General features: G+C 49.1%; 1 protein-coding gene across 3 annotated transcripts in view; it reads left to right on the forward strand.

Moving 5' to 3' along the window:
* The window catches only part of LOC134100540 (ral guanine nucleotide dissociation stimulator), a 71,066-nt gene that overhangs the window by 28,548 nt on the left and 30,018 nt on the right, over positions 1-12,500 (forward strand). For 2 of the 3 annotated variants that reach the window (XM_062553777.1, XM_062553778.1), the window contains exon 1: positions 4,562-4,943. The exons of the other annotated variant lie outside the window; for it this stretch is intronic. In XM_062553777.1, coding sequence (XP_062409761.1) covers positions 4,743-4,943 — 201 coding nt within the window. In that variant the 5' untranslated portion in view covers positions 4,562-4,742. Of the gene's footprint in view, positions 1-4,561; positions 4,944-12,500 lie in introns of those variants that run through there. 3 annotated transcript variants of the gene reach the window in all.

Raw genomic sequence — 12,500 nt, forward strand, 5'->3', positions numbered from 1 at the left:
TCCATTTGACAGACATTCTAATAGAGGACACATCGGGGGCTACGATCTAACTCAGTCTCTCCCTCCCCTCACATAACCCTACAGTGCTAAATCTGGCCCACAATCGAATAGGAAAATGCCATGAAATGAGATGCTTGCATCCTCAATCACATCCTATCTCAAGAGTGCCCCCCCCCCCACCCCCCTGTAGCCCATTTGTGACTCCAGCATGACTGGAGTGCATGACTCAGCACTGGGCCACTTTGTGGCATCTCGGTAGCGAAGGCATTAGGGCGAGGAAATGGAACGCGAGCCGGCCGGCGGACACTGGAGCAGATTGTTTCCTGCGATCAATGAGATCAATGACGGAGCGAAACAAACGCCAGCGTCAGGGGCCTGGACAGAGCTACAGCACAGCACAGCAGAGCAGAGCAGGGAGGGACAGAGCGGAGAGGAGCTGACCAGGGCTGGACTGGACTTGGATGGGCTGGACTTGGATGGGCTGGGCAGAGTCCCTGATCTGTTGGCTGATCTTAGGAGAGGGATGGAGGGAGGAAGGGGGAAGGAGAGAGAGAAAGGAAACTGGAGTCATAAAAGAAGAGAGAGGGAGAGGGGGATTTATGGTTGTTAAGGATGTTCTCAACAGAGAAAGGGTGCTGAAGGACGTTCAAAGTGATTGTCCTCTCTAGAGAAGTGTGTGTGTGTGTGTGTGTGTGTGTGTGTGTGTGTGTGTTGCCTAGTAGGTCTGCTCTTAAAGTATGGATGACCGACTGAAAGGGTGCTAAGAGACATTTCGAGTGTTTGTCCTTCATCTAAGGAAGCTGTCTTTTTGCTGAATGGGTCAAGGGCGAGCACTGTAGGGAGGGTTTGCATCTGTGTGTGTGTGTGTTGGGTGTGTGTGTGTGTGTGTGTGTGTATCTGCATCTGTCTGTGTATGTGTGTGTGTGTGTGTGTGTGTGAGAGAGAGTGAGAGAGAGTGAGTGAGTTTATGTGTGGCGCTGCCAGCACGTTTGCAGCCGTGTGCCAGTGCAGTTGGAAATAGATGCGCTCCGCTCTGCTCCGCTCTCAGAGAGGCATTATCCAGGCAGCCGCGTGCCAAGCTCTTTTCAGACGGACGTGCTTTTGTCCAGTAAAAAGCGCTCACTCTCACACAGGTGGACGCTGCCCATCAAAGCGCCCGCCGCTCCGACAATGAGTTGGCAAAAGCGCCCAGGGGAGGGGGGGCACACCGAGGCCGTATTTTTGAAAAAAGGTTTTTATGTCGAAAAATAGCTGGGGAAAAAAACTGCATACGGTACGCATGGTGATCTGGGCTGATCAGATATTTCAGTGCAGCTCAGGAGCTGTGAGATGTTGTCAGGCCGTGGAGATAAATATGAAATGTCATGCTCTGGAATTGGTTATTGTCTTTAATGTGTTTTTTTACGCAGGGGAATGAAAGTCATTTCCTCTCTGTCTCACCTAAGGGGAGGGCAGGAATGCTTGAAATGATATGACTCAAAGGCACCAATGGTGTGTGTGTGTGTGTGTGTGTCTGTGTGTGTGTGTGTGTGTGTGTGTGTGTGTGTGTGTGCGTGTGTGTGTGTGTGTATACATGTATGTATGCAGCAGCTTGAATTAATTAGATGCATGAATGCCTTTCATTTCCAAGGTAGAGGATAAGCATAGATGACTCTGTGTACTCTACATGCCATTTTGGCGTGTACGTGTGTGTGTGTGTCTGTGTGTGTGTGTGTGTGTGTGTGTGTGTGTGTCTATGTCTATATCCAGACCCATTCCTCCTCTGTGAATTGGATGTGGTTGACAGTCATCTGGTTATATCTTAAGGGTGCAGACATGATCTCACTGTTACACTACAGTAAATATTACAACCAATTCCACCACTAAAACGGCTGCTCATATAATTGTGTCCAAGTGCCTTGTGTTCAGCAGCAGACTGAAAGAGCAGTATCAATGGTTAACGGCCTGAGATCACCCAGCTGATCCCTCACGCTGTTGAATAATGTAAACATTTTATTTTAGTCTCCTCTCAGAGGATGTCACTGCACACTTCCTTGCATTGTAAACATGGGCAAAAAGGCACTAGCCAGGATATTCTCCTCCTCTCTCCTCCTCTCTCCTCCTCTCTGACTTGCAGCAAAAGGCTCTAGCCATGATACAGTAACAAAGAATTAGAAATATGAGACTATGAAACAATCAGTAATATCCTGATGACATTTTAGTAAATGTGTGTGCAGTAGCCGTAGTGTTTGGCTGGGAAGAGCCACCCAGTCTGTAGGTGTGCCTCAGCAGGTCAGCTTCACCTGTCTGCCTCCCACAGCACAGGTAGCAGGGAAGCCTCCAGAGCTACGGAGAGCCAGCCTAATTATAGCCCATAATAACCCCTACGCAGGAGACTCAGTCACCTTGTCATTACTGTTATGTAACCACACTCACACACACACACTCACACACACACACACTGACTCACACACACACAGCTGCCTGGATTAGCTTGTGCGGAGGATGTCTGATGTGTGGATCCCTCATCCAGGTTCTTGGACTCTCAAGAGATGTGTCTGTGACTTGCCGGAACATTCTGAACTGTTCTCTTGTGAACGTAGGTTCTTTTGAAATATCTGTTTTTAATGGCAAAGCAATCCTCCTCTGCTACCATGACTAGCGTCTGGGCCGTATGAGGTTTCTGGTCTTATTTTGGAAGGACTGTTGTTGTCGTTGTTGTGTGTTTGGCCGTCTTGCCGCCGTGAGGCGAGAGCATCGCCACCAGTGCCTCAGGGTTGCCGGGGAGGTTTGAAGTGTGTGTGTGTGTGTGTGTGTGTGTGTGTGTGACCTCTCCCTCTGCAGAGCCCTGTGTGTTATGGCAGGAGGGCTGAAGTGGCTTTTGGTTTCTGCGTGGAAATGCAAGATGCCTGCTCCTCTTCCTGCCATTTAAGAGGGGCCGTTTGAGGTCTTCGACGCCGGCTCCTTGGATTCCTCTACCAAGCCTGGAAATTTTGCAGCTCAAACCACCACCGCTATCGAGAGGCAAGAGAGAGAGAGAGAGAGAGAGAGAGACTCCGGGCAAGAGATACGAGCCAGTTATTTTGCATTTTGAAGCCATGAGCAGAGGTCCCCTTGGGTGAACGGAGGAGGAAAACAAAGTTGGAGAGCGAAAACAATTCTGATGTCTTCATAATGCGGGGCCTTTTTCAGTGGACAGGACTCATGATCAGGATAGGGCGCCGAGCCATAGAACCGATTACTGCATGGTTATGTAAGAGCCCAGCACCACCGCCAGTTTTGAATCAAGTTCGACTTCAAAGGCCAAACTCTTTCCCCCCGCAGAAACGGCGCAGAAAACACAGCCTAGGACTTCATCTGGAGGGTGCCAAGTATTTACATTGAGGAGAGACTGTCAGGGCTTTGAACTATTTGGCAGTTGCTCCCCGAAGCCTGTATGTGGTGTAGCGCACAAAGAGCCTTTAGTAACAGTATCTGCCAGAGTTACAGTCATTTCATGCAGCACATGTGCTCAGAATCATTTTTAGACACAGCTAACCCGTGGTTGTATAGCCATGTGTGCATTATACACACACAGGCATATGTGTTTATGTATATATATATGCACTCAGCTCTAGATGAACCTGGCTGCTGATGAAAACATGTCTTCACCGTCACTGTTTAGACAGATGAGAGCAGCTCTTACTGGCCATCGTAAATCTGAGCTGCTCCAGAGTTCTTCAGTCAGCTCCTCACTGCTCACCCTTCTGCACCACCACCACCACCACCCCCACCCTGAACCTCTCCACCACCCCCACCCCACCCCACCCCTCCCCACCCCTCACCCTTCTCCACCCCCCCCCCCCCCCCTTCTTTGGTGGCATTCCTGTGTCTCCCTGGCGGAGCTCTCGTGCTGCAGTTTACTGGCAGTGACTCGCTGCTCGGCCCACGCGTAACACACAACAGATGTGGAAAAGTGGAGCAGCCAGAACTTTTGCAGCAGAGCCCTCTATATGTGTGTTTATATGTGTGTGTGTGTGTGTGTGTGTGTGTGTGTGTGTGTGTGTGAGACTGTGTTTGCGTGTTTTTGTTTGTGCACGTGTTTGTGTCTATGAATGTGGTGGGAGGCATTTATACAGGCATGTGCAAAAACAAATGAGCGTGTCCTGTTTTGTTTATTTTATTTATCTTTTTGTTTCACTTTGTAACAAAGCCAGACAGACATTTGCTTTCTATTCCATTAGCTTGCTTAAAGCTACAGATTACAACAAACGAAACGTCTGAACGCTTCTCTAGCAAGTCTAGAGGAATGTTGTGCAAAGGCACTAAAGTATTGAATGGAAACCTATCGTACAAGGGGTAGGTGCGAGTCGCATGCATATGTCAGAAACAATTTAGTTTTATGACTCATCCTGTGCTCTTCGTTACCCCCAAACAAGCCACTCACCTCGACGCTTGGCTGCGAAAATGACATCATGGTTCTGGAGAGGAGAGAGGCGGTCTCCTCTAGCATCGGGGCGGGGACGAGTTGGAATAGCCAGCCCTCTATCCCACTCATAGACCCGCTCAGCCACGGCAGTGTATACATACAGAGCATAGACAATTGAGGCGATGGTGACCGGATTGTCCGCAGAAACCTAAAAAAAGAAATAGTTAGACTCAGAGAAACGTCTCGCTTTGGTGTACGTGACAGACATACAGTTGCCATCTAGACATGGAGACAGATCGCCGCGGCTCACAGTGACAATAACGTTACTTGCGGCCAAAAACTTGCCGAGAGACCAATGGTCTATCTAACCGGAGCGCCGTCGGAGACGCGCAACAGCGTCAAGAGAAGCATCGGCTCCCCCGATGTCATGTTCGATGCCAGCGCCTGGAGGATCCGCAGCATCTGGGACGGCGTGAAGTTGGAGGTGGCCGGGGACGCGAGTCCCGTTGTCCTTCACAGCTTCACTCAGCTGGACCCGGACCTTCCGCTGCTGGAGGTAAAGCAGTTTGGTGGAGTGCGTTACGGCGGGGGTCTGTGCGCTCCCGATTATAATACACAGGGATGTTTTTTCCCCTCTCTGATCTCTGGTCCTTTGCTTGCGCTGTTGACGAATTCGTGCTGACACTGAAGTGCTGTATGTTTTATGAGACGCTAATTAGAATGGGGGAAAAATCTGATTCCTGCATGTCAAATGCAGACTCACCAAAAAGATTTTGTGCATATGTAATGATTGCGTAGTTGTTATACAAATTATGATTTTTAATATATTTCATGGTGTTATGGTCTAACCACATCTGAAGCACATAAAAATGTCCAATGATCCAAGGATATTTTTTAATGAGCTTCAGATGTCCCTAGACCTCTTAGTCTCTGAAATCAGACGAGTTGATCCCAGTGAGAGCAACAGTGGGCAAATCAAAGTCATCTGCTGCATTTGGTGTGTGTGGAGATAGGGAAGTCACCCAAGTCCTTCATATGAATGTGTGCATTAGAAATCTGATGTTTTAATTCATTCACACAGTGGTTTTGAACAGTTTTGATATCAGTACTTCTCTCTCCTTGTAGATTTAAACTTTACAGTATCAGCAAGAGAATGAGACTGCATTTTTAAAAAGATAATTCATGGTTCATTATTCTGGCATCCTGGCCTGATTCGCATGTTATGCATTCTCTATTTGCATCTTGCATCTACTTTTACATGTAATAATTATTTCCACACTGAAAGCAAGATGGTTGTGTTATTGCTGCCCTTGAGGTTCTGTTGAGACCTAGTGAGAGGGCACTGAGAGCCAGTGGCACCCATCCCTCTGTGCGCTCCCTGTAACAGGATCCAGGGGCTTTCTGCTTGGCACCAGGAGAGCTTCTGCCCACACAGGACTTTGCTATTAGACCCCCGAGTAGAGCCTCTGTCAAGGGAAAGTCCTGTAGCCCAGCGCAAGCGTCTCTCTCTCTCTCTCTCTCTCTCTCTCTCTCTCTCTCTCTCTCTCTCTCTCTCTCTCTCTCTCTCTCTCCTGCTTTCTCTCTCTCTCTCTTTCCCCCTCTCTCTTTCACCCTCCCGCACACGCACGCTCACACATCTGATGTTGCCTCTCACCCAGTGGCCAAAAATATTCACCTTTAGATGAAACCTTAGAAACCTCTGCATGTGCTGGTGGATGTCAGGCTGAGCTGTAACATAATGCATGTCTCTCTGCGTGCCTGGATGGCAGGCGGCCTGATGCCCCAGATCCGTGCCGGGACAGGGCCAGCTGTGGCCCGGAGGCAGCTGCCTTCAGACTTGATAGCTTTAGCTGTGATGGTCTTGTTAACATGAAAGAGACAGCCAGCTGCAGTGTATGGAAATAGCCTTTGGTTTGGTTGGGTTTGCTTTGGTTTGGTTTGGGTTGGTTTCCTTTCATCTTCATATCAAACACTGCTCTACGTGCCCTGCTCCTCACCCTTTGTGTCCTCTCACTGATGGGACGGCACATGCAGGCACGCTCCACTTGCTCTGTGTGTGTGTGTGTGTGTGTGTGTGTGTGTGTGTGTGTGTGTGTGTGTGTGTGTGTGTGTGTGTGTGTGTGTGTATTTGTGCCCTCCAGCAGCAGGGCATCCGGATAGCGTTGGTGGTGACACACTTTTAGTTTACGGCTGTAAACGTCCCCCTCTGCCCATGGCTGGGTGCTGGATGTACAGAGTGCTCACGTGCTGAGTTGTTCATGCCCCAGAGTGTGTGTGTGTGTGTGTGTGTGTGTGTGTGTGTGTGTGTGTGTGTGTTGGGGGGGGGGGGGGGGTCTCGTGCCGCCTTACTGTCCCTGGCTGGGACCCCAGAGGAGCAGGAGTGCCAGGGGGTCTCAGCTGTTCCCTGGAGGATCAGACTATTAAACCCCCTCTTCATCTGTGTCTGGTGTTTTTAAAAGCTGGACGGTGTAAACGTTTTGTTAGCCAGAGGGTAATTGATCTCCATGGCTGTGCTGCTGTGTGCTATAAATTGCAGCAATGATGCTCGCTCAACCTTACCAAAATTGTTGTTTGATATTATCCGTAACACAATTAGACCACGAGAGTAATATTGGGCCCATTAACCATGGTTATGATTATAACTGTTTTTGCACCTCAGAGATGATGACATGTCATCCCATTTATAGGTGCAGGAGGTGGCAAGACTAATTGCACAATAATTTGTAGCAGAGTGTCACAACATATTTTTACCTCCCAAGCACCAGTGTCAAGCTATCATTATGGCAACAAAGCCCTTATTTTGTGCTGGTAGTGTTGGTCAACACTCTTCAGTTTGGTGGCACTGGGGTTCTATAACGCACCTAAATTGGTTAAAGGCCAGTCTAATGTCTGGACGATGATTCGATTGACCCTAACAACCTAGGTTGTTTACATGTGTCCATTCCTGATAAGCCCATACAGCAGGCCTGTTGCACACACATGCAACTGTTAGGCCTCATTCAGTTCTCACTAGTACAGTTAAACAAATTACTGCCCCCTCCTCGCTCAATGGATGCTATTTTTGCAGGTTGACCCCTGCCAACCAAAAAGCAGAAAACCCAATTAAGTGTCCTATCTGGGACATCCAGACTCCTGCACTGACCACCGCCTCACCAGCGGCGTCTCCCATCAATGACCGGTGGCCCTCTCAGGATGTGGCCGATCCATTTTATTGCGATAACGCCGTGAGACACCGCAGCTCTGTGTGTTGCGTAACAGCCCTGGAAGACAACAGGCTGATTGATCGGCAGAGGCAGGTTGCCAGGTTGTTGTTTTTTGTGTGTTTTTTTCTTTCGCGAAGGCCACCAGTGGGTTACTCAGTACCCAGAATTCAGTGCTTCATTGTCATCGCTGGAGAGCGGTTGGCTTTTGGTTGCGTAACGACATTTGCATAAGGTCTTCCACGAGGGTCTGACGGGTCGGCGTCGGCGAGGTGAGAAGCGAAGTGGCGTGGGCAGAGCGTAGGTGTTGGTGCTGGCTGCTCGTCCAACATCATCTGCTCAGGCGTAGATGGCTGTACTGCGGCATGCAGTGGTGCACGTCTCTGCCCTCATTCAGCGATAGCAGAAGAGCACTTTTAAGGAAGTAAAAGTGCTCGCATGACGTAACGCTGCTTGCATCCATTGACAGAGCGAAGCACATTTCAGCCATCGCTAAAGCCCAGATGATGGTGACTCAGGAATCAGGGGTGTTAGTCAATGAATCAGGAATGTCCACTCTTTGATATCTGTGGAGAGGCCAACCTTGCCCTTCAGGGTGGCATCCAGCTTATCACTGTCAGGATGCTATGCCCGCTGCTCAGCATTGCTGTGCCGCGCGTCGCCATAAAAGTATGTTGCGTGCGCTAAGAGTGAGCACCGGGGAGCCGCCAGAATAAGTCATGCCACCTCGTCTGACACGCCGCCAGGGGAGAACAAGCGTGCCTTCTGTGGGCTGCTGCGCTTGAGCTGGGGCCCTTGAATGGCATATCTCTTAAGCGAGGCAGCTCTTAGCAGTTGTGAAGTGTATATGCAGACCGCTGGTCACGAGCCTACACACACACAAACACCCACACACACACGCACACACACACACACACACAGAGGGGGGAGAGAGAGAAAGCACTGTTTCTCTGTGCTACCCTGTCTAATCCACCACACACACACACACACACACACACACACACACACACACCTAATCCAATCCTGTTAGTTGATTAGAGCTAATCAGGCTTGCTACTCCAGGATTCACATCACACACCTCTTCCTCTTCCAACGTTTTTTACCCGTCTCTGCGTTGGTCGGTTTGTAGTCGCTGGCTTCCCCCTGACTACTGTATTGTCTCTGTTGAAAAAGCACCATGGCGACCCAATGGTCAGTGAACAATGTGAAGCACAAGACTGACCATTGAGGTCAGTAACGTCAAGAGTGACTTATCAGAAATGGTCAACTTAAACTGTATGACACGTGAATCATTCAGTCAGTGTTTTTTTTTCGTCTGAGGTGTTTGTGTGTTTGGGTTTGCTTACTCACTGGCTCACCGGCATGCTGTGTATTGTGGAGCCTTTAGCCTTATCTCAGCGGCCTAGCCTGCCTTTAGTAAGATAGTATCCTTCAATCGGCTTAGCCAGCTGAGAGACAGCCAAGGTGGAGAGAGGCGTCAGGTTCAGTCCTGAGGAGGTTTCGCTTGTCACCGAATCAACCGGTGCATGTGTTCAGCGTTAGGTGATATGGAAGGTCACATGGAACAGCAGTGAAGATGAATCTGTGATATTCATACAGGGTCATGAGTTTGGTTTGTGGTTCCTCTAAATGGTGACAGAGCCCCATCACCAGGGACCTCTGAGGAGATATGGATTGGGAGTGTGTGGGGTGGCTTTTAGGCAGATGGGTCCTGGCCTTCAGCAGCAGCTCTGCTTTGGGATAGGTGCGACAGGACAAGCGTCAGTCCCCGTTGGGGTGTCGAGTTCCACAGCTTATGCCCATATCCTCCTGTGGCCAGAGGAGGCTCAGGAGAACCAACGAAAGGAAGTCCGTTACTGCAGAGGTAGTGGAGTCGAGTCGTTTGTGAAATGATGGGAGGAGAGTGACATTTCAACTGTAGAAGAGTTTTTTTAGAACTGACTGCCTTGTGTAATAAATTTGGTTAAAACCCTTTTCCCCCTTCCAGACATTCTTTCTCATTGCTCCCTCCCTCTCTCATTCTTTCTCTCTCTCCTTCCGGAGTCTCTCCATCCTTGAACCCTGCATTGTCCCTCCTGCCGAAAGATGTGAAATTCTATTAAGGAGCCTACAGATGCTTCTAGAGGCCAGGCTGGACAATTAGATCAACCCCCCCCTCCTTCCTGGTGGATGATGTCATCGAGTCTCCAAGTGTGCTGCTGTCCCCTAATGTACCCCCGTCCAGTGGCCGTAAAGAGCTGCCCACACTAATGTAATGTTCCCGCCGCTCCAGACCCCCATTGTGTGCGCACATGGATTTATTCCATTAGACAGCCGGAGAATTCCACGGCTTTTGAAACAGGCTGGAGTGGCGCAGTTCTCCAGGTCTTTGCTTCGCTTTTCAAAAGCAGCGCTGACGGTGAGGGGATTTGAGACCCTGGGTCTGGGTCTAATAAGAGAGGCTAGCGGACTCTGTCCTTTGTTGGAGTAACCCACGGAGCTTTAAAAATTGTACCTGTAAAATTGCTGAGGTTGTTTACTTTGGCAGCCTTTTTAGTTGTCCCCTCGGTATCCTTTTATAGTGTATTGAGTCGGGTTTGTTTACGCGTGATTTGGGTCAGGATTTAACAACACAGAGAGCTGAATGTGATGCTTTTACAACCTGATCCCGAGCACTGAAGTAGGTCATAGGCGTGTAGGTACTGAGGCAATACGTATCAAACACAACCAAAGGCAAGCTGACTTGGATCTTTCTAGAATTCCATTTTTCTGGGTCATGAGCATAACAGAGAAAGTGAGAGGGAATGAGAGAGAGAGAGAGTGTGTGTCAGAAAGAGAGGGATAGAGAGAGAAAGAGAGAAAGAGGGCGAACTAGAGTGGGAGTCAGTCTTTAAGAGTCCAAAAAGATGAGAGAGAGTAATGGAACAGGACTAGAAGCCATTTTTCCCCTCCTTTTTAGCCTGGCAATTTTTTGGTTGTTTTTAGTTCCCTCCCTTTTGTTTCGCTTTCATAAGATGGAGGCTTAGTGTTTTGTTTTGCCCAGCAAATCAGTGCCCCGGTCAGAAGCGTAGTCCAGATCAATGCTGAGACTGGGCCCTCTGGTGTGTGTGTGTGTGTGTGTGTGTGTGTGTGTGTGGAGGGGGGGCATAGAGCTCCTTTGTTGTTGTGGTCCCCACCATTGTTGTGTTATCGATTTAGGGGATAGCCATGGTGTATGAAAGGAAAGGAAAGTGGGAGCTCGGACAGAGGAATGGAGCAAAAGAAATACAAAAAGAGAGAAAGGAGGCAGCGATGGCTCAACGCAAGACATAGGAAGATAAGATAGGAAGCAGGGAGAGTGAGAGAGTGATGAATGGAACAAAAAACAGAAGAAGAGTGGTGGAAGCCATGTTGTGGTGTTGATAGAGTGAAGAGAGTGTGTGTACAGTATTGTGTATGTGTGTATGTACGGCATGCTGATGTGTTTGGGGGTCAGTCTCTGTGCATTAGTGCACATATGTATATATGTATGTCTATGTAGTATATACATATAGGGAGCGTGAGTATGTATGAAATGCAAATGTTTCTCTATATGTGCACTCTCATGGTGGCTTGAGTGTGTGTGGTTTGCGCATATACTAGCAGTCGTGAGTGTGTGGGTGTGTGTGTGTGTGTGTGTGTGTACACACAGTGTAGTGTGGCCACATCTGGTTCTCATCAGGCCCCTGTGTTCTATCAGCAGCAGTGCTGCACGGTCACCCCTCTCAGTCTCCCCGAGTCTCTCTGCGATCAGGCGTCTGCCCCCGCCGTCGCCGCTGGCTGGCCGTCCAGCCCTCCTCTGGCCTGCCGAGGTGTTGATTCACGGCCGCCGGGTTTGTAATCACTCCGAGAACACGTTTACTTTCATTCCAGCCATCTGATTATTGACCAGCCTAAGCCTCCAGGAATCCAGCAGGCCGAAGAGAGAGAGAGAGAGAGAGAGAGAGAGAGAGAGAGAGAGAGAGAGAGAGAGAGAGAGAGAGAGAGAGAGAAGCCTGGCTCTTTAATGGGGACAGATTGAGTTATTTTTCCTGTGCTGTGTTCTTACGTTTTCTACACTCGTTTTTCCACTCTCCTCTCCTGTTTTTCTGTCCTCTCTCGGTCGTGCACCCTCCCCCACTTTTCATCAAATCCTTCATCCTTGCTTTGCTTTGCTTTGCTTTGCCTTGCTTACCTTTGCTTTCTTTTCCTTTCTTTTGCTTTCCCTACTCTCCTCTACCCTGTACTATTCTCTCTCCTTCTTTCCCTTTCTCTTCTGTCTGACTCCCCTCACCTCTCTAACATGTTTTCCTATCTTTTCTACACTCGTCTCCCTCACCTATATCCAACAGCACCTCCTCTCTCTTTTCCTAGCCTTTCTTTTCTTCTTTCCTCAACTCTCCTCCTCTCCTCCTCTTGTCTTACCACTCTCCTCTCCTCTTGTCTCCTCTGATCCCTTTCCTCTCTTTTCTCCTCAGCTCTTCTCCTCTCTTCTCCTTTCCTCACCTCTCTTCTCCTCCTCTCTTCTCTTCCTCCTCTCTTCTCCTCCTCCTCTCCTCTGCTCTCCTCTGCTCTGGCCCGTGTTGTGTTAACAGACTGGCTGTTATTCTTTCGGATTCCTGCACACGCAGCAGAACGAGAGAAACAGACTGTTGTCTGGAATGGGCATTTGGGACAGTGGGCCCAAAGACAACCTCTCCCCTTCCCCCTCATGCTTGTCTGTGTGTGTTTATGTGCGTTTGCACAAGTCACTGTTTTGGATCAAACATACACATGCACACACACACGCTCTCTCTCTGTCTCCCTCTCTCTTTCTATCTCTCTCTTTCTTTGTCACACACACACACACATACACACACACACAGGTATTGTCACCGACACACATACATACTCTCACACACACATACTGTAACTGTACATGCACGCATACACACGCA

Source organism: Sardina pilchardus, chromosome 14 (assembly GCF_963854185.1).
Source record: "Sardina pilchardus chromosome 14, fSarPil1.1, whole genome shotgun sequence".
In the NCBI taxonomy this organism is placed as follows: Eukaryota; Metazoa; Chordata; class Actinopteri; order Clupeiformes; family Clupeidae; genus Sardina; species Sardina pilchardus.